Source organism: Monodelphis domestica, chromosome 6 (assembly GCF_027887165.1).
Source record: "Monodelphis domestica isolate mMonDom1 chromosome 6, mMonDom1.pri, whole genome shotgun sequence".
In the NCBI taxonomy this organism is placed as follows: Eukaryota; Metazoa; Chordata; class Mammalia; order Didelphimorphia; family Didelphidae; genus Monodelphis; species Monodelphis domestica.
Genome location: NC_077232.1, coordinates 31357958 through 31380005, shown reverse-complemented (window position 1 = coordinate 31380005; position 22048 = coordinate 31357958). Strand labels below are relative to the sequence as shown.

At 46.3% G+C, this 22048-nt stretch overlaps 1 protein-coding gene across 1 annotated transcript in view; it reads right to left on the bottom strand.

The window, feature by feature from the left end:
• Positions 1–317: 317 nt before the first annotated feature.
• The window catches only part of ALX4 (ALX homeobox 4), a 60403-nt gene continuing 38672 nt past the window's right edge, over positions 318–22048 (bottom strand). The window contains exons 2-4 of the mRNA XM_001367992.4: positions 13249–13559; positions 8449–8577; positions 318–7289 (exon numbers count right to left, since the gene is read on the bottom strand). Of these exons, the coding sequence (XP_001368029.2) occupies positions 6963–7289; positions 8449–8577; positions 13249–13559 (767 nt within the window). The 3' untranslated portion in view covers positions 318–6962. The remainder of the gene's footprint in view (positions 7290–8448; positions 8578–13248; positions 13560–22048) is intronic.

Here is a 22048-nt window from a genome sequence, read left to right as displayed (position 1 = left end):
TGGGGGTACGGAATGGAGGTGGAGGGCTCCATGTTTCCCCTGGTCTACAGGCCCATTGGCTGGTCATCCAGGCACCTCCTCTGGGATAAACTAGGGGGAGGGAAGCATCTAAGCCCATGGCCCTTTGGAAAGGGGAGCGCCTGTCTCCTGCCACCTGTTGTTAATCTAGGCCTGGGTAATCCATTCTGTACTGTGTCAGCAGTTCAAAAGGGCACTGTTAGTATTTTTTGCCGACTTCAATTAACGTGAGATTTCCGAGGCCCCCTCTGATCACATTTCACATGTCACAAGTTGGGAACAAAACAGACAGATTCCAGTTGGGAGGAGAGAGGAGAAGTTTATTGCAAACAACAAGAACAACCAAGCGAATCCTTTGGGCCAGTGTCCAGTGATGAGAGACTCTGGGAAAGCCCAGCTGCTTCTGGTCTCCATTTTGTCCCAGAACACACCCCGAAGCCCCTTCTCCAAGGCGTTCCTCCCTCCCCAAATTATGTAAGTGCAATAACTTACTTTCAATGAAATAAACCAAAGGCAAGAACATTTTTTCTTAATATTTTGCGGCAATGAACTTGTAGTACATGGTGGTATAAGGCAATAGAACTTTATGAAGTCAACCTTGGGTGTTTGGTTTTTTTTTTAGTATTTTTCTTGTTTTTCTTCTTCCATGTATTTTACAGACATTTTTAATATATATAATATATTTATTTCTTTAATATTCCACCCCAGGCCATTAAGCTAAAGAAAAGTTTGCGTTTATACAAGGTTAAAATATCTTACAATGAGAACGATAGTACTGGTTGAGGTTTGTGTTCCTTTTCTCTCCAATTCTTTCAACCACTGCACACCCAAACAGATATATTATTAGACATTGAAAACTGTCCTTCAAAATCAGTAGTATAAAGTCCTAGCTTCTACAAATGTACGTGAAGGGGCTGGGGCTGGGTCAAGGAAATGGTTTGGCCAACAGAGCTCTCGCTGTACATTGGAAACGCTTGTCTTCCCCACAGCATCCTCTATGAGGACTTGTGGATGTTGATAGGAATTGGAGGGAGGAGGGAAAGGTTCTTGAGGATTTCCCCCTTTTTTATTGTCTGTGATGAATCTAAGAAAGAACAATGGACCTCTACAGAACCAACCCTCCAGAATGGGATTTGAACCCCAATTTTGCTACCAACTACCTTGGTTTGTTTAGTCACTTCTATTTTATCCTCATCTTTAAAATGAAGGAAATGGACTAGATAACCTCTGAGATCATTGTCAACTCCAAATCCTATGATCAAAAGGTAATAGAAAGGTGTTTCACAGGTAAGGGACTGCGACATGTTATTAACAATGACTTGCATGTGGGAAGTGATGCAAAAGATAGCCTTGGAGGCAGGGATGACATAGAAAAAGGAGGTTGGTGAGGCCAGGTAGTGCGAGTGAAGGACAGATGGACTGAGTGCTAAACTGGCAGTCACAAAACATCAGAAGAACCAAAGGAAGGTCTCCAGGGAGTTGGGTAGACCCTCTGTGGAAGGCTCAAAGAAAGAGATGGATAAGATTTGCACAAGATAAGATAGCATAGAGGACTTGGGCTCTGTCCAGTGGAGGGACTATCCCCATTTTTAGAATCCCCAAACTGATTGGTCAGGGAGATCCTTCCCATTTTCCAAACCTTCATCCCCAAGTTGGGGTGATTTGGTAGCTCTGACTGTGGAATGTGAAGACGACAAGCAAATAGTGAACAGAGTTGTCTCTTAGGGAGTTTTTCAAGCCTCTTCCCCCAATTCCTGTGGCCATGTCTTTGTGGGGGTGATGTACTACAAAGCCTCAATAGGGTGGCAGTCAGTAAATGGAGCCACTGCCTTGTCATGGTGGATAGAGAGGTAGAAGTTGTATAGGTTAGGTGTGGAGATTATTGATAGACTCATGCCTCATCATTAATTTCTGCCTGGCCTTCCCACACCTGTACTCCCCATACCTTGGATCCCAGGGATCATGGAAGCCTGGGTCTATGTTTATCAGCCCTCAGAAGAAAGTCAAAGTGAAAGCAGTAGTCCCTGGGAAGCCAGTGAGACTCAGGCTTTGCTGTTCTTCCCACCTATCCACCTTCTTATTGCCTTCCTTCTTGGCTCTCCAGTCCCCCCACCCTTGGCTGGGCCATAGAAAGATGGCAGCAGCTCCTTAATTTTAAGTCTTCAGCTACAGTGTCTTGCCCAGCCCAGCCAGAAGGGGAACACAAGAATCCAAGAATCTCACATTTGGGACAGACTGATAGATCTACAAGGCCAACTCAGACCTGAACAAGAATCTTATCTACAGCATCCCTCTAGCTTCCACCTTGATGGATGGGGAACTTGCTCCCTCTCAAAGTATTGGGATATACGTCCTGTATTGGGACAGCTTTCATTGTTGGTGGGTTTGGACATTGAGATGGGGTTAGTCCTAGGGGAGCCCCACCAGGCAGAGATGAAACACAACAACCTTTCACTCAATGCTGCCATTATTCTTTACTTTTTCCTGGGAGAGGCATTTTGGCAGGGATGTTGTGGCTTTCTACATTTTCCTCATGCCCTTCTCTGGGATAAGCTTGGAGCCAACAACCTCCCAGTAGAACAATTATCAAGCAAAGTGTCTTAATCGCCTTCTCTTCATCAGTTATCTCTGATCCCTGCTGGGAGAGAAGAAAAGGGGCTCCAAGATATGGGATGGCTGAGAAACTCTTCTAGCTTCCCCTTCCCTTTTGCCCTAGGAAGGAGAAGACCAGAGCCCAGACACTGAAGAGAAGTGGAACTCCAATGGCCAAACCTACCTTCTCAGGGAGAAGGCTCTGAGTGAAGGAAGTAGAGAAGATGGGAACTGGATGAGCAATGCTTAGGGAGAGACTTCTGTCTTCTCAAATGCTAGTTGTAGCATATAGCCATTGGCATCTGGTCTTCTATATGGATTCTTCCTTACCCATTAAATTCTATAAAAAGCTTACCAGACTCAGAAGGGCTGCAGCATTAGCCTGTGAAACTTGTAGCTTGAGGATTTTTGAAAGAATAGAAAGGCTCTTTTTTGAGCTGCCAAGTGTAATCTAGGTTACAAAGGGGTGTCTTCCAGCCCATGAATCAATCAATCTACTTGAATTTCTGGATGCTGAAATTTCCCTGGTCAGTTCTTCTGGGAATATTTCTGATGTCATTCCCCTCAAACATCTTCCCCTCAATTTGGGGGCAAAGGACTTTGGGTCATACCCAACAATATTGTTTATTTGTTGAGTGGTCTTGGGCAAGTCATTTTCCATCTCTCAAATTCCATTTCCTTGTCTTAAAAATGAGGAAATTGAAGCAGGTAATTCCTTAGGCTCCTCCAGCTCTAAATTCTATGATTTTGCCGAGATAACAGCAAAACGGAAATCCCTCCATTACCTTCCTGATCACCAATGCTTTCTGATCCAAAAGGAGGATGTGGGGGTGGGCAGGAAGAGTAGAAAGGGTGTAACTCACTTTCATCGACTCAAGCCCAGAGGTGGCATTATTCCAAGCTCCTCCAACAGGCCATTGCTCAAAGATCAGGTCCAAGAACAGTTAATCCCAGAGGGTCAAAGAGACACACTTTTCACTTCAGCAAAGATCAGCTCTAAGGCTGCAACCCACTGAGGGGCCTCTCTTTTTAAAGCGAGACCAATTCTTGCTCCTTCTTCCCTTCTCCAACTCTCATTCTCTGACTTATTTCTTGGGGAGTAACCACCAAACAGGAAGCAACAAATGGCAGGACTAGGGGACCCATCTCTGTTTTGCCTTTACCTCACTCTGCCTCAGATTCCCTGGCATTCATTCAGATCCTCAGGCATTCATTCCCCTTGAGGGTGGATCAGGAGGCATCTGTCTCCTCTCACCTGGGTTCAGATAAGTTTTGCATGTAGCCTGAGTGCTAGACTTAGAGTCAGAGAGCCTGGTTTCTAAGCTCACCTTTGATTCATTACCTGTATGTCTTTGGTCAAGTCCTTTAATTTCCATGGACCTCAGTATCTTTATCTGTAAAATAGGATGCAGTTGACTTCTGGGATGCCTTCTATGATCCTATCTTTGGGGACCTGAACCTCAAAGCAGCCTACCTTTATGTACCATCCTTGCTTTGGGGATGGCAGGGTAACAGAGAAAAGACATTGCCTCGTGAGTATCATGCCTGAGACTTTTCAATGAAATGAACCCTGGGTCAGATCAGAGTCAGAATTGCCTCCATCTACAATGATCTCCCCTCTGCCATTCCTGACTGACTCTCACCTGAGGAGGCTAGTCAAGGAGAGAGGCTGTGGTCCAGCATATATAAAGGCAGAGGGTAGTATTCAAAAGGGTGAGAGGGATTTGACTTCCCCCTGAGAGCCTTTATCTCAAACTATTCCCTTCTACATATGCTACATTCCAGCCAAAATGGAATATGCTCTCTTCCCCTGTCCATTCTGACCTTTTCCTGTCTTCATAACTTAACTTCAATCTATTGAGGTCTCTTCCTTCAAAATCCAACTTAGCTGCTAAATGCTCCAGAAAGCCTTTTCTGCCTCAGTCTCCCCTCTGATTCATGAAAACGATGACTCTTTTCTCAAATATATCCCTTTGTCTGAATTCCCCCTTTGCACTGATCTCACTTTCCTTTGTAGTATAGTAATTGTGTATCATGTCACCCCAATATTCACTGGCTCCTTGAGTCAAGTCTCTGTGACACTTATTCCCCCATCAAGTCTTACTGTTGGAAAGACTACTGAGGATGTGAGTTCAAATCCAACTTTTGAGAATTTCTACTTTGCATTGTGTGGGCAAGTAACTTCGCCTCCCCGGGACTCCATTTTCTTATCTATAAAAATGAATGAGTTAGAATGGGTGACCTCTGAGATCCTTTTCTGTTTCTAGAACAATGATGTCCTGTAGATACCAAGCTACAGGATACACTGAATAGGTAGTAAATGTTTGTTGTCTTGAATGTAATGTGGCAAGAGCAGCTAGTATGGACTCCACTCCAGGCTTGCCAATATGGGAGTATGAGTTTGGGATTCAACATAGGGGAGCCAGCATAAAGAAGGAGACCATAGCTACAGCTGCCATTCTTTGGGGAACTGGACAATGTTCTACATCTACTGTATCTCTGTCCAACCCTCGAGAGGAAAAGAAGCCATTCATAGAAATAATCAGTCACCCTCTCTATCTCATAAGGGTCCCTTATGTACAGGCATCAGCCTGTACAGTATCCAGTCATTGAACATGTGGGACCATATAGAGAGCAAGGAAGAGCCAGGAGCTACTTTCTTAGTCAGAAACACTAGATTCCTCATATGGAAGCTCTAAGGAAAGGCTAAAGCATTAAGTGTTTCTTTCTATCAAAGAAGAGAAGGCTGAGGAGGACTTCACTGAAAGGTCTTCAAGTCTGGGAAGGGCTGTTCTGAAGGTAATTTGCCATTTTGTCTGGGGTCCAAAAGATGTGAATTTCAACTTTTGTGGATAGTATTGGGGTTAGACAAATGAATGCCCTGGCAGAATAAGTGATGAGCTGCTAGAAGAATGCCAACAGGGAAAGAGAATGGAACTTCTCTGAGATAGTTGGTGGGCAGCACAGCCTGGAGGTAGAGAATGGACCAGATGGCTTCTGGAGGTTCCATTCCAAAGGACCTCCTCCCCACCAATTGGAAGAGAGTGCAAGGTTTTCCTTCCAGTTCCCCACCGAAAAGTCATGGCATGTCTCCCTTGTGGACTAAGAGTTGTCTCTAAGGAGACTCTAGGAGATCTAGCCCTAGCTGCCTCAAGTAACTGAGGATCAGAGCTAATCTCAGACTCTGCCCCACCTCCTCCTATCTCCTAAATGTGTGGGTTGAGTCAAGTTGGGAAATGAAGATGAAGAGGATGTAGATTCCCTCTCCCTGTCCCTTCGCCTTCTCCAGGGCTCGCCTCCCACCTCTGTGACTTTGTAGTCTTGGTAGCAGTTCCAGTGACTGCTCTGGGGCCTCCCTCCACACCCAATAGCTTGTTCTTCCTTGCCAAGGTCCTTTCCTTATGGATTCAGTGATATGGGGCATCCAAGCCTAAAGGAGATTCCTCCTTCTGTCCATCTGTCCATCTGTCCCGAGTCTTGTCTTCCCTTTTCCCAATTTGTCTCCCTTCCATTGCTAGCACCCAGTCTCGTGGACAGGAAGAAAGAAATGGGAGAATGTCTACCTGGGTGTCTGCTTCAGCCCTCCACCATAATCTTCCTGACCCAACCTGCATCCCATCAATCCTAAGGTTGACTCTTCTTGTGACTTCTCCCCTGCCCCTCCTCCCCCTACAAAGGCAACCAGCCTCTCCTTCCCAATGGGCATCCAGTTTAAGGGAGTCTCAGTCAAGTACCCGATCTGGGCTTTGGCAAATGTGACAGCAGCAGAGAGAGGCAGGTAACCCTGGGTTTCAGAGGCAGACACTTGGGTTGTTTCAGGGAGGGCGAGAAGGGGAAGTGGAGGGGTGGATGGGAAATGTCTCATTGGTGTGTGATAGCCATTCCATTAGGAGATTCTAGAAGAAAAAAAAGCACTTGTGCTTTGGGACAAGACGGATCACAATGAGGGATGGTGTCTACACCTGGGTCAGGTCCTGTCTGGACGGGAATCTGGTTGGAAGGGACTGGGGCTCAGACCATGGAGAGATGTTCTCCATTTCCAATGGACGAAAAGCTGTAGGACTTGACGATAGGACTTTTTCTACTGCCTTTTTATCCAGAGCGAGTGGGACAAGAGTCTCAGAGTGAGGGGTGGCCAGGCCTGTTTCCTTGCCCATCAGGAAGTCCCTGAGGACTCAATCAGCTCAGACCTTGGGCAGCTAAAAGTGCTCTCCCAACTTCCTGAAACTACCCTGGCTCCCAGGGCCTTGGGCAATGAGGAAAGTCAAATCGGCAGCTGGCCTGGGGACCAGGGGCTTGGCCAATGCCCCGAGGCAGGGGAAGGGGGTAGGGGGAAAGCTTGAGGGGCCCTGTCATGTGGCCCAAGAAATGGCAGCACTGTGCTCCTTGGCCTTCATCCGCAGGGCTGCGATGCTGGAGGTCTTCCGGTCAGGTTCACTGTTGAGCTCATAGCCGTTGAGGCCAGGGCTGAGACCTGTGGCCCCAAACAGGCTGCCCATGTGTGTCTGGCCCACATGGCTGCTGGCCCCAGAGACACTCAGGAAGTCAGAGACGCCAGCGCTGGCACCAGGGGGATGAGCGTGGGGAGACATGCAGGTGGGCACTGGATCACAGGGGACCACGCAGGCTGGGACAGGCGAAGCTGCTCCATTGTTACCAATCCAAGATGGGTTCTGGATCTGGGAAGAAGAAGGGCGAGAAATCAAAGGGGGGATCTCAGCGCACCAGCCAGGTGGGGGATGGAAAGCGGGACGGTGTCGTCTCCTCTGTCGCACTTGTCGCAGTGCCCCGATGAGAGAGAGGATTCTGGGTCTTGGCTCCTATGCGACGGCAGCTCTAGGAAGGCAGGCAGCCAAAGAATGAGGGTCTAACAAGGCACTGGTCCACACCACTAGACTCATTCAAATACCCATGGCGGACATCGAGAAGGGATTTCTGTTTCAGGAGGGGCTGGACTAGGTGGCTTCTAAGGTCACTAAGATTTGATTAGCTGCGACCAGCTGAGATGAGTGTCCTCTGAAAATAGGAGACGGGAATGGGATACAGGAGAGCCGGGGGCCAGCAGGGGGAGGTGCTTGGAATCGCCCAAGTCAATCTTTGCTGACCTCCCCGTTTTGCAGAAAGCAGGCCCAGCATCTGGACCGGGAGCTTAGGGGCTTTGGAGAATGGGGGCCAGGTTGGAGGGGCCGACCTTCCCAGAAGCCCCCAGGTCCGGGGCCCCCCTCCCTGGGAACTGAGTCCTCCACGGGGCGGGAAGGCCCTCACCCTTAGCCTGTCCAGATACCGGAGCAGAGCTCAGCCAACACAGAGCCATAGCTGGAGGGGAGTGCAAAAAGTGGACACAGGGAGGGGAGAGGGAGGCCAGGAGAGGGGCTTCCTCTGCGCGATGGCCAGGAGGCAAGCTGGGCTCCCTAACCCAGAATGTGACCAAGTCAGAAGAAGAGGAAAATGGAGGGATTGGGATTTCCTTCCCCCATGTCCAGCCCCTAGACACCCCCCCCCCAAGCCCTGTAACCACAGAAGGGGACAGTGAGGAGACGTCCATCCCAGAGCTTGACATGCCTTTTGGAATGAGACTAAACTTCCCAAGATCCTGATTGTGAGGCCCAGCCACTCCCTGCCCTAATCCCTACCCCAATGTTCTATTCTCCTCCATGCTCTTGGAGCCAGGATCTCCAAGAACATAGCACAATGGAAGGAGCAACGCTTCCATGAGTTCTCTATTCCAAAAGAGAGCAAAGGAGGATTCGGGAGAGACCCTGGTACTCACGGTCTAATACTTGATGCTCGGTCTTACAGTGAGAGGGGCCGGGCCCGGGATTGGGGTCCCCCACTTACCTGGGCATAGTTCTCAGCTCTGGTAAGGAGGGGCAGCTCATAGGCTGTGGAGAAGTGGGTGCGGACCTGTTGTATCTGCCCAAACCTCTCTCTCTTTCTCCATTTTGCCCGTCGGTTCTGGAACCAGACCTGAGGACAGAAGTACGTGTGAGGGGTGAGGTAGAGATGGGGCCCCTAAAATTTTGGGTCTGAGAACCCAAGCCAGGCTCCAATTCTCTAATCCTTTTAAGATACTCAGAGACCTGGGAGCAACTAGATGGACTGAGAGTTAGGCATAGAGATAGGAGGTCCTGGGTTCAAATCAGTCTCAGCTACTTTCCTGTGTGACCTTGGGCAAGTCATTGAACTCCCATTTTCTGCCTTAGAAGCACAATACAGTATCAGTTCTAAAATGGAAGGTAGGGGATTAAAAGGGGGGGACAACTCTCAGCATTGGGAAGTTGGTTTTCCCCCCAGCTACCCACCTGAAATTTGTCTCTTCATAACTTTTCTCCATTCTTCATAGTCTGGCCCACTGGGGCCTAGCAGAACACTTCTAATGCCTCTTCTCTAAGGCAGCCTTTCAAGTCCTTGAAGGCATCCATCATGCCCTTCCACGGCCCCTCTCCTCAGGCTTCTCCTAACTCTTCTCCCCGAGCTCCACTTGTACCTCTGCCCCATCCTGTCCGGTCCCCTGCTTCTTCCTGGCAATAAGCATCTCAGGCTGGTCCCCCAGCCTGCCTCCCACCCCTCAGGGCCCGGAGCACAGAGCCAGGCTTCATCTCCCGATGAAACTGGATCCCGTTTTATCAGTGGCCTGGAATGGGGGGTGGGGGGCAGGATGAGAGAGTGACTAACCAAAGCTTGTTTTCATTTCGTGTTTAATTTCCTGCAGGCTTAGTTCAGCCTTTCCACTGCTGCCTCAGCCTCCCAGGGTTTTATGTGGGGGAAGCTGAGGGGAGGCAAGGGGGGCTCCATAAGGAGGGGGATGAGAGGCATCAAGATCTATTGCTGCTTTTTGTTTCTTTTTGGAAGAAAAGAGAAAGAAGGAAAACACTGGGCGGCCACTGAAACTCTCCTTCCTGCTTGCTGGAGTCTCAGAGGATTGGGAAGAGCTGGTGCCTGGGAGGGGGCTGGGTGCTCCAGTTCCCTGACCCACGGAAGTTTGGGTTCAGATGCGTGGGGCAGAAGGCACTAGGTGCATGTCTGTTTCCCTAGGGAAAAGGAGGAGACAAGTGATCGGGAAAGAGAGGTAGGATGTGCAGGGAAGACCAAGGATAGCCATTTGCTGGTAAAGGAGAGAAGGACCACGAATGGGGTGAATAGAGACAAAAATATCTACAGGAGAGAAGGGAAGTGGGTCCCACCAAGGGAGCTCCATCAATGTTAAATGAGTGTGCAAGAGAGATAGGTGGTATAGATGAGTGTGTATATTGGGATGACGGTTCTAGGATCCCATCCAGCTCCTATATTCTATATCCAACAGATTAAGTTCTCTTCTGGCTTTGACATTCTGTGTTCTAAGCTTCCATCCAGTTCTGACGTTCTCAGCTCTGATATTCTACACTTCCAAACTTAGTTAGTTCAACCTAGGGCTGTTCCCTTCCCCCTCTCCACTGTACCTGAGGACATTTTTTTTACATCACCCACCCCTCTGCCCAGCAACCCAGTGAGAGTGCTTCCTCCCTTCCCTGTCTGGGATAAGGGAGCAGCTCACATGTGAAAGTACAGTTTGGGCACTTGGTCCCTAAAAGGTTCACCATCACTGTCCTAGGTGATAAGAGTGGAAGGTGGGGAGGATTTCCCATAGGGCATTATCTGGCACATAGTAAGCCCTTAACAAATCCTTATGGATTGATTGAAGCTGCATCTCTGAGTTCTAGAACCTGCCAGCATTTTCAACTTCTAAAATCTCAAAAGTCTAGCTCCCCTTCTTATACCCCACTCCCCACCCTTCTTGAAACCCTGATCCTTGGTGTTCAGATCCCCTCCCCCTCCCCAACCACATTCCCAAGTCCTCATGATTTAGCACTATGTGGATTCTAGGGCTTTGTTCTAGAATCCAGAATGTTAAGAAGCTGCAGAGCTTCTTCCTGAGCTTCAGGACCACCAGGTCTCTGAACCCCAGCCCCAAGCACAGGCCCACTCAACACAGACCTCTCTTGAGGGCTGAGCTGTTCAAGGAACCCAGGGCCTTGGCAAAGCTCACACTAACCACAGCCCATCTGGGGCCAGGGTGGGGTGGGCCACGGATGGGGAGGCCTTATTGTCTTCAGACACCAGCTGTGGAGAATGGAATCCCAGACAGGCAAAGAAGAGGCCCCTCCAGCACCTGGAGCCCAGCCAAGCGCCAGGCTCCTTCCTAGGAAAAGTCAAGCCCTCCTACTCACTCTGTCCTCCTCAGCTTGGCTCCAGGCACCCAGAATCCCCAGTACGAGAGTCCTCTAGCCTGCACAGGGGCCGGGATTCATTTGGCCAGCCAAGGCAGATGCCACTTCCTATCTCATCACTTAGAGTCTGTAGATGCTTGTTTATACACACATACATGTATACACATCAATGTACATTCACATTTGTGCTGATACAACTAGAAAGTGATTTCCCCTGGCCACTTCTCTCCCCCATTAGAATGTAAGCACCTTGACATCAGGGGACCACCATGACTTTGGAACTGTATCTCCAGTGTTTAGCATAACACTTGGCCCATAGGAAGTGGTTTGTTCATTCCCTCCTTCATTGATTTGTTCTTTTACTCATTCGTTTACTCATTTATTCATTCATTCATTCACCCATTCATTCATTTGTTCATTCACTCATTCATTCTTTTTGATCATTCATTCACTCATTCATTCATTTGTTCTTTCAGAGTCTGATTAGACCAAAGTCTCCTGACTTCTATAGTCTAGGGATCTTTCCTCTCTACCACACTACTATTCCTCTCTATCATACCTCTGATACTGGTACCACGTAAGCTCCTTGGGAGTAGACAATGGATCCATAATAGGTGCTTAATGAAAGCTTGTTGAATTGTTGACTGGATAACTCATTATGGGTTTTTCCTTCTGCTTAGTATCCCCTGAGCCTTCTTTTCCACCAATATTCATTCCTGCTTCATTCTGGAACCTTGATTTGGCTTCACCTCCTCCAAGAAACCTGCCTACTGAGCCCAGTTCAGCTTTTTTCTTTCTGGCATTCAAGGCCATCCACCATCTGGGGCCATTCTCTCTTGTCTCATCTCATATTCTTCCCCTGCAGCCACACTTGCTTATTCTCCATCCTGACCATGTGCCATTGCTCAGTCCCCTCTCCCTTATGTATCCTTACCCACTTTAAAAATCCTGAATCAAATATCACTTCATCCTGGAAGTTTTCCCTCATTCCTATTTCACTTGGTAGCCACCTTCCCCCATTGGACCCATTGGACATGGCACCATGTTTGTGACTCTCCGATCCTCTTACTATGCAAGAAATGCAATGAAGGCAGAAACTGCATCTTATCTACACTTTGCATGTCTCCTGGGGATGAGCACACAGTAATCATTCCACTAATTTTCATCCTATTGGGCTCTATCACTCAGTACAGATTGGGTACTCCCTCTCCTGTTTTAGCACTTAGTTTAAATGGGAGTCTTCATTCAGCAAAAATGCAATGGTTGATTAAAGACACCAGGTGGTAACGGGAAGATCAATAATCTTTTAGGAGGGTGAATTTGGTCTCAGCCACTAGTTAGCTCTGTGTCCTTGGGTGGTCATTTCTCCTCTCTTGAGCCTGGATTTTCTTATCTGTCAAATGGGAATAATAATCCCTGTTCTATTTCATAGAGTCAATGTGAAGACTGAATGCAATAAATATATGAGTGTGAGTTTTCCAGAAGGAAGACTTTATCCCTTTAGATAAATAAGCCATTTAAAATGCATTCATTTTCAAAAATCCTTATTTTCTGTCTTAGTAATAACTCTAAGACAAGGGCCAGGCAAACAGGTTAAGTGACTTGCCCAGGGTCACACAGTTAAGGAGCATCTGAGGCTAGATTGGAACCTAGGATCTCTGATTTCCAGGCCTAGCTCTCCAGCCACCTAGCTGCTCCAAATTTATCCATTTTTATGGGAAGGATCATGAACCAGATCTGTGGTTTCATTGGTAAATACCATGGCAGGTTGGCACCTTCTCTGTCATTCATGGTCTCAGAGAATTGTCTGGGGAACTGAGGAGATAGGTGACAAGTACTTAACAACCTGACAGTCAGTAGGTCAGAGGCAGGACTTGAATCTATGACTTCCTCGCAGTTACCCACTAGACCATACTTCTAAAACCCATTACAAATGCCCCTTGCCTTCTTAAAAGGAAGCAGAGTTTGACTCTTTGCATACAAATCTACCAAGACTGCTGTTTCTGGTGGGGGCTACAGAGAAAATTTGGACTTGATGTAAAGAATAGTCTCCTAAGAGTTAGAGCTTTTTATCTCAAGAGATGGTGAGTTGCCCTTCCTGAGAGTTTTCAACAGTGGATGGCTAACTATTTGTTGGAATGTTCTAGAAGCGATTCATTGGGATCCTTCTGTAGATCTGAATTGAACTAAGATGGCGCCTTCCCAATCTGAGATTTGGTGACATTCTTATTCCTTGGTTTTAAAAGATGCTTTTCCTATCTTTCAAAGGCAAGGGCCCACCTTCTTCTCTTCTCCTTTACACTGCCCATATCAGGTATAACTGATTGACCTCTTGACCAGCCCAACTTGAATCTTGGACCTGAGAGAGCCCTTTCGACTTATCCTCCCTCTCCTTACTGCCCCACAGACATCTCTCCCTGATCCCACGAACCTGCACCCGAGCTTCGGTGAGGTCTGTCCTCATGGCCAGCTGCTCTCGGGCGTAGACATCTGGGTAGTGGGTCTTCTGGAAGACCTTCTCTAGCTCTTCCAGCTGGTAGCTGGTGAAGGTGGTACGGTTCCGTCGCTTCTTCCCCTTATTGCTTTCTGAGTCAGCCTTCTCCATAGGACTGGGCAGGTCTGTGCCAGCCCTGTCCTGGGAGCCCTTCACCCCAGCCTCTTTCACGCCGAGGTAGTTGCTGTCCATCCCAACTGGGTCAGAGTTTGGTGCGATCTCAGTTTCTCCCAAGGAACCTTCTTTGCCTGAGGGAGTAGAGAGAAGGGCAGAAAGGGCAGAAAATAAAGATAAGGGAAAATTAAACAAGTAATCAAAAGGTATTTTACATGAAAGTAACATTATATTTTTCTCCAGGATTTCCAGGTTCATAGATGACTTTTCTCATAACAAACTTAAAAGATAACAAATGATATTGTACCCTTTTTTATAGGTGGGGAAACTGAGGCTCACAGAGTCCAGAAACTTGCCTATGGCCAACTGTTGTAAGAATGAGCTTTTAGCAAAAGCAAGAAGCAGGAGATCCCACAGGGCAAAGACTGGGTCAATATTCCGAGAGCACCGAGGAGCTGAGAGGCAGTTGAGGCTGACTGTTGGCTCTCTGGGAAGAAGAGAGGGAGGGAGTGGAGATGGCTCTCTCTGAAGGGAAAAGACTTTGAAGCGGCCTGGAAATTGGACCATCTTGAAGGAGAGGTTGAGTGAGTGATTACCTCACACTGGTGGACAGTGTGTGTGTGTGTTAATCATCATCCCCCTCTTGATCCTGTGTGGACCTGCAGAGCTACTCTTCTTACTGGGACTTCAGCTTGACCCAAGAGGACTCCAGTTGTGTGAGATTCTTTGGCCCTTGGCTTCTGCTCCTATCAAACCCTCCCAAATCTTAATGAATAATTTAAGGAGTTATTTTAGTATAGTTATAGGTAGTTATAAGAGTTTTAATCTCTGTTTTGGGTTAAAAATGAGTTATTCCCTAATTCCCTTTCCTTTCTCCCTTTAACTAAGCAAACCTATTAATTATATATACATACATATTTAGTTTTGAACCCTTATTTAATCCCCCCACCCCATTTCACAACCTAGCTTGTCTTTATTGGATTTGAGACTTGAACTCGGGTCTTCTGACTCAAGTCATGACTCTAATCATGTGAAGATTGAGAGAAGGGTAGAGAAGAAATAACTTCTCATGCCATGAAGCTGGCAGTGTTATGTCCCTGATAATCTTTCCTGTTAGCTTTGTTGTACAGTGGAAAGACACGTATTTTTCATTCAGAGGGCCAAGTTTCAAATTCTAGTTCAAATTCTAATTCAGTATCTATGTGACCTTGGGAAAATTATTTCCCCTCTGAGCCTCAGTTTCTTCATCAGAAAAATTGAAGGTGTTAAATAAGTGATTTCTGAGGATCTTTCCTGCTCTATTCCATGATTCTATGATCAGAAGTAGCCCACACCAAGAAGGTCCCTGGCCTCTAGCCCCTGTTTCTGAGTCTTTGGGATAAGGTCTTTACTTCCTTAATACTTCTCTGAGGAGTTGCCTGTGGGCATTTTGTCTATTTTTCAGGTAGTTAAACTGAGGCACCAAAGAGCAATGCTATTTTCACTTCAGTCAGGATTTTGGGAATGGGCAGCATTCTAATAGTACCTGGGATTCCTCTTTACATCCCTCCTGGTTCACTGTGGCCATTTTCTTTTTGTGGGGTGATGATGAAGAAGTTCAATGGTTACCTTCTACCCCACCCCGGAGCAAGCTACGTGTGCCCTGTCCCTGGACAGAAGAGATCTGTAAGATTTATTAAACAGCTTCTGAGGAGATCAACATTGCCATCCCTCTCTCATCTCTCAAGAGTCTTGTCCATCATCAGCTAGAAAGTTACATTTTTTAAATCCTTGCCTTCTGGCTTAGAATCTATACTAAGTATTGGTTCCAAGGCAGAAGAGCAGAAGAATTAGACAATTTGGGTCAAGTGACTTGCCCAGGTTCACATAGGTAGGAAGTGTCTGAGGCCAGATTTGAACCCAGGACCTCCCATCTCCAGGCTTGACTCTCTATCCACTGAGTCACCAGGATGCACCTAGAAAGATCTTCGTGTTTTCTTTGTAGTGGCTCATGTTTCCTAATTGAAAACAGTGCCCATTTCCTGGTTTCTCTGTCATCCAGGGATACCTCAGGTGTAAACTGAAGATCTTCTCATTGACAGTGCTGGGTTGACCGACTCCCTGTGCATTTTCCTAGGGCTAACTGACAGTCTCTCACATCTGGCTTCATTTGGACACAGCTGGTGGACTTTGGCCTGCAGCCATCCCCATCAAGCAGGGCATGGTTCCAGTCAGGGAATTTAAGAACTGAAACATGAGAAATCACCTCTCTTGACTTCCTCATTTTACAGATGGAAGGGGCCTTAGAATTCATCCTATCCAACCTACTTCATTTTGCAAATGGAGAAACTGAGCTGCAAAGAAGTGAAATGAAACACAGAAAGGAGAAGGGACCCTAGTGCCTTGGTTCTAATAAGCCCCCTTTGCCATTCTGGAGCCCCAGAGAGATGATGAGGGTCCCCTGAACCCCTAGCCCTGGAGGTGGCTGCTTTGGAGTAACTATTGCCTTTAATGTTGACAAAGTTGACAAAGTATTTACTTTGTATATTTCATGTTTACTCAAATGTGTTTATTTTGTATAGATTTCATATTTACTCAAACATGTTTACTTTGTATAGATTTCATATTTACTCAAATGTGTTTACTTTGTATAGATTTCATATTTACTTAAATGTATGTATTTTGTTTCTCTAGATTGAATGTAAGCTCCTTGAGGGCAGGAACTTTTTTTTTTTTGGTCATTATATCTCTGGTGCTTATTACATTACAATTGCTTCAAAATGGTTGTTGGAAGGATTTATTTTCCTTTTTTTTTCTTTTTCCAGTGGGAATGGGTTGCAAGGGAGAGAAAACAGATTTTTTACTAATGAAAAACATTTTTTAAAAAAGATTATTGAATGAATGATTGAATGTTTTCCTAACATAGAGCCTGTATGGCAGATAGTACAATTATCCCAATCTCCATTCTACAGAAAGGGAAACTGAACCTCAGAAATGTTAATTTGCTCAAGGTAACTAAATGGTGGAGAAGGGATTCTTGAGTCTAAGTCCAGCATTGTTTTCAGTCTGCCACTGTGATTCTTCATCACAACATATCCTACTGCTATATGGCTCTCCCTTTTCATGGAACTCCTTTATGCTCCCAATAATCCTGCAGCCATTGGGACACAAAGCCTTGTTTGACTTCTCCGAGTTTCTGTTTCTGTTTTTTCTTCTACTTCTTTTGTCATCATCTCCTTCTCCTCCTCTTCTTTTTTCTCCTCCTCCTCTTCCTCTTCCTCCTCCTCCTCCTCCTTCTTTCTTCTTCCTTCTTTTCCTTCTTTCCCTTACTTTCCATCTTAGAATCAATACTAAGTATTGGTTCCAAGTCAGAAGAGTGGTGAGGGGTAAGTAATAGGGTTTAAGTGACTTCCACAGGGTCACACAGCTAAGAAATATCTGAAGTCAGATTTGAACTCAGGTCTCTAGGCCTGGCTCTCAATCCATTGAGATACCTAGCTGCTTCCCTTGCCCTGAATTTATTCTTACACAAAATCACAAAAACAGGACCCATCCATGCCCTTGTAGCCAAAGCCACAGTTACCCATAAAGCTATTGTCTTAATTTCTCAGCTCTGATCTTGGCTGCCAACCCACTGGCCCTGAGAGTGCTAAAAGGGACACTCCAAAATTTGAGGGACTAAGTGAAAAGAAACCATGACTAGTGATTCTGCTATGCCTTGGGGGCAGGGACACAGATTGCTTCTGGCACAAACAATATGAATTCTCCCTCAAATAAACTTCATAACTCATAATGTAGGGGAAAATGACAAGGATGGCAAGCCCCATTCAGGAGAGCAGGAGGGGGAATGAATTGCCGAAGCCCTGCTCCAGGAGCACACGTGCTAAATTGCTGCACTCTCTAAATTGTGTTGCCCTGGGACAAAGCCCCGGCCATGATGCTCCAGTTGTAGGGTTGTTGTCATACTCTTTGGAGCAGTCCCACACTTATTCCATTCAGGGCCAGGTTCATCTTGTCCAAACTCCTAAGTCCAAGGATGCCCGGGAGAATGGTAAGGGTCAAGGCTCTACCAATTGGAGGAAAGGAGAGGGGGGCCATAAAGGATGAGATGGATAGATAGTGTCATGGAAGCAACAAGCCTGAGTTTGGCCAGCTTTCTGGAGATAGCCGAGGACACAAAGGTCTGGCAGGCTGTGGTTCATGGGGTCAAGAAGATTGCGATGACAAAATAACAACCAATTTGAATCCCATTTGGGTTGTTGATGTCCTGAGGGACCTCAGCAATCCATTTGTCTGCCTCAGGCTCCCTAGTTCTAAAATAGGTGGTCATGGGGCAGCTGAATGGTTCAGTGGACAAAGAGTCAAGCCTAAAGATGGGAGGACCTGGGTTCAAAGCTGATTTCAGACATGACTTAGTTGTGTGACCCTGGACAAGTCACTTAACCCAAATTGCCTGGCCCTTACCACTCTACTGCCTTGGAAATGATACTTAGTATGGATTCTAAGACAGAATGTAAAGCTTTACAAAATAAAGAATGAAATCAGTGGTCACACAGCTGTGGGAACACATAAAAGGAGATCTTCCAAAGGTCTGCATGTCCCCTCAAGAAGAATGAGAAAGAAACAACCCCAGATGAGATTTCTAAACCACTTAAAGATTGCCAGAACATTTTCCTCAAGATAAGCCAGAAATGAAAGTAGCAGCCATATAAGGCTCACAGGCTGAGATCCAGAAGAGCTCTCAGAAGCCATCTAATCCAATTGTCTCAATTTATAGATGAGGAAACTGAGACCCAGAGATCAAATGATTTGCCTGATTAAGTGACAGATGGGAGATTTGAACCCAGGTCCTCTGATTCTAAAGTTAGGGCTTTCCCCATTGTACTCTGCTGTTATCCCCATTTCATTGCTAACTGTAGCTTTTCAGTTCACAAAGTACTTAATATTTACCATCTCATTTGATCCCATCACAACCCTGTGACACAAAAATATTATTATCCCCATTTTAGGGATGAGGTCACTGAAGTTCAGAGAGGGAAGTGACTTGCCCAATGTCATGTGGCTGGTAAGTTAGAGAACTCATATTTAAGTCCTTTGACTCCGGGTGTTCAGGGAATTTTGTTTGTTTGTTTGTTTGTTTCTCCAACCCCAGTCTTTGGGTACATTTAGCCAGGAAGGAATAAATATCTAGAAACTCAGAAGCAGTAACTTCTACCTACTTGTCTACAGAACTTTCAGGTTGGGGGCACTTGGGTAGCCTAGTGGATAGAGCACTGGGCCTAGAGTCAGGAGACTTAGGTTTAAATTGGACCTCAGATACTTCCTACCTTTGGGAGCCTAGATGAGTCACCTAGCTGGGTTGCCTCAGTTTCCTCAAGTGGCAAATTGCTACAATAGCCTGCCTGTCCCTTGCCCTGCTGTCTTATAGTTGTTACTAAAACAGAAAGAAAGGGTTAAAAATTCTGGTTTACAAAACCTGTTCCTTTCAATAACTCTTTGGAGCAAATATTATTATGCCCATTTTAGATGGAAAAACTGAGTCTCAAACAGGGGGACTTGCCTGAGATGATATAGTGATGAATTATTGAGCTTGCCACTAATGAAGTAGGAGAGGGAGCATCACAGTGCACAGAGTGCAGACCTGGAGATTCATCTTCATGAGTTCAAATCCAGCCTCAGACACTTACCAGCTGGGTGACCCTGGGCAAATCACTTCACCCTGTTTACCTCAGTTTCCTCATCTGTAAAATGAGCTGGAGAATGAAATGGCAAACAACTCCAAGAGCTCTGCTTAGAAAAAACCCGATGGGGTCTGGAAGAGTTGGGTATGGCTGAAATAATCCAATAACTGAGGCAAGTTTGGGACCCACTGAGCCATCCAGAAAATTGGCCTCTAAGTACAGATGAACGAGGAGGGTTCAGGACATCCCGTCTTTGTTATCGGAAATGGGATTCCACAGAGAGGGGGATCACAGAGCCATAGAGCAGACAAGCAAGGCATCCTCTCATCACAAATGATCACTGCATACACAGGCAGACATTCTTTGGCTCAATTTCCTCTTCATAAAAAGAAGCCTGGAAGCAGGGAGGAATAAAGATGGGGCACAAGGGACCAGGAGTCCGTTTGGGAGCTGCTTGGACAGACAGAACCCTTCAGGGGTGTGGCAGCAACATGGCACACACACACACACACACACACACACACACACACACACACACACTCACACACATATACACTCCTGCGGATAGGTCTGCCAAGCCCTGGCTTCCTAGACAGCACGATATGGGCTACAGCTGGCAAGTTAGCCGAGAGCTTTCAGCAGAGATATTTATCTTCTCTGGACATAAATAATTTTTATTTTTAAAAATGATTTTAAGAGGGAAAACCCGCTCGGTCTCACTCGAAATGAATAGTTGAGTTCTGCAGCAGATCTCAGAAATTGGGCTGAAGAAGGTCTTCATGGGCTGGGGGCAGCCACTTATTTCTCTTCCTGGGAGGAGACTTGATTCTCCCCGTCAGAACTTTAGGATGGGATGATCTCTGGAGGCAATAAATTACATCCTGATGGATCACAGGACTGGGGAACCCAAATTTGACAGTCAGAGACTCATAGAATGCTCCAGCAGGAGTGTCTCGAACATAGAATGTTATAGAACATAGAATACAGAACTTAGAACATGGACCATAGAATCTCAGAGTTGGAGGAGACCCAAGTACAAAGGATATTGCATGGTTCCAGTTTGCCCAGAAAGACCCAGAAAGATTCTGGAGGCCCTTACAGGGATGGTAGACTTTGAAAGACCAAAGGGCATAGAAAATTGGTGGGCTGGAATGAATTGTTAGGCACACATTTTCCCAGAGTTCCCAGGTTCCAGTATCCTCTAGCCTTGAAGGGACTTTCACCCAGGGCTTTTTTGTTTGGGGTTGGGAGTTTTTTTTGGTGGGGAGTGGGGGCCAGAGAAGGGAAGATATGTGGGGACAAAGAGACAGAGAAGGAAGAAGACAAGTTCACCTCGGTTCTAGACTTGTCCTGACTCTCAAAGCCAGGATCTTGGGACAGGTGCCCTTCCCTTTGTGATTAAAAGCAGGGAAATGAGAAGATTTTGGGGGTGGTGGTAAATGGAGGCAGGAAAATGAGGGCAGGATAATAATGTGGTGGGGATGCCCTGCAGCCTGGAGCCCAGCAGAGACTCCAGAACCAGATTTGGCCAAACTCTCGGCTTTGTTTGGTGAGAACCAGCAGAGGCCAGTCTGGCCTCTCTGGGGGCATTATGATCACATTCCCTCCCCACCTCCCTTTCTGTCCCTCTCCAACTCATGGAGGAGAGGGAGAAGAATCAGCTGGATTATTATAGACTTTTTTCCTGATTTGATGCTGCTGGTACATCACAGCCAATTGTGAAATCCTATGAGTTTGGAGGTTTGTAATTAATAAGGAGCAGCTAGGTGGCACTGTGGAGAGAGTGCCAGACCTGAAGCCAGGAAGATCCATTGTCCTGAGTTCAAATCCATTCTCAGATACTTACTAACTGTTTGACCCTAGCCAAGTCACTTAACCCTTTTAATTCAGTTTTCCCATCTGTGAAATTGGGTTGGAGAAGGAAAATGATAAATCACTCTAGTTTCTTTGCCTAGAAAACCCCAAATGGGGCCTTAAAGAGTCCGGCATGATTGGAAGAAATGAATACCAGCAATTAATAAGTGAGCCTGTGGGAAGGAGGCTTGAGAAATTGGGGGTCATATATTCCAGCCTCTACTCACTAGACTGAATTTGAATACAGAAAGAAAGTCGAGATAAGCCTTGGTAGGGATGGGGTTGGGTGGAGTGGGTGGGGGGTACCTTTTATAGCACTACTACCTCTGTCTACACCCTGCCATGCACACACACCCTCCCATAGCCACAGAACTGTTGAGACAATCTTTCCCTCCACACTTCCAATTCTTCCAATTACTCATTAATTTCCTGCAAAGCTCAGTTTAAGTGCTACCTCCTGGATGCCTTTTTTTTCCTGATCCCTGCAACCGATAGTAGTTTTGTGTATGTGTACATACATAGACACACAAAAATACATATGTGCATATCTATATATCTATTCATTTTAGCACAGTGCCTGGCAGAAGAGCAGTAAGGGCTAGGCAATGGGGGTTAAGTGGCTTGCCCAGGGTCACACAGCTGGGAAGTGTCTGAGGTCAGATTCGAACCCAGGACCTCCTGTCTCTGGGCTTGATTCTCAATCCACTGAGCCACCCAGCTGCCCAGCTGCCCCTTATTTATTGCTTTCTTGACAAGTAGTCATCAATCCTTTTCTAGAATTCTAGAAACTCATTAACTCCTGAGGCTGCCCAGTCCATTGTCAGATGGTTCAGATTTATCGGGAACAGCTTCAAAGCCAGTCATCGTACAATTATGAAATGATTACTCGGTCTGAAATAGGCTACTAGGCACTGGAGATACACAGATCTCCACACACAGACATTGCTATGGACATGCATACAAGGGTGCGTTGGGGCCATCTCAGACCAGCTGGGGAGAGTCTGCAGCCAGTTTTGGGTAAGAAAAGGAGCAAATATGACAAATCAGGGCTTGGCTTAGTATTTTGTGGATTGTGCAGACTAAAAAAGAAAATGTCAGTAACACAGACT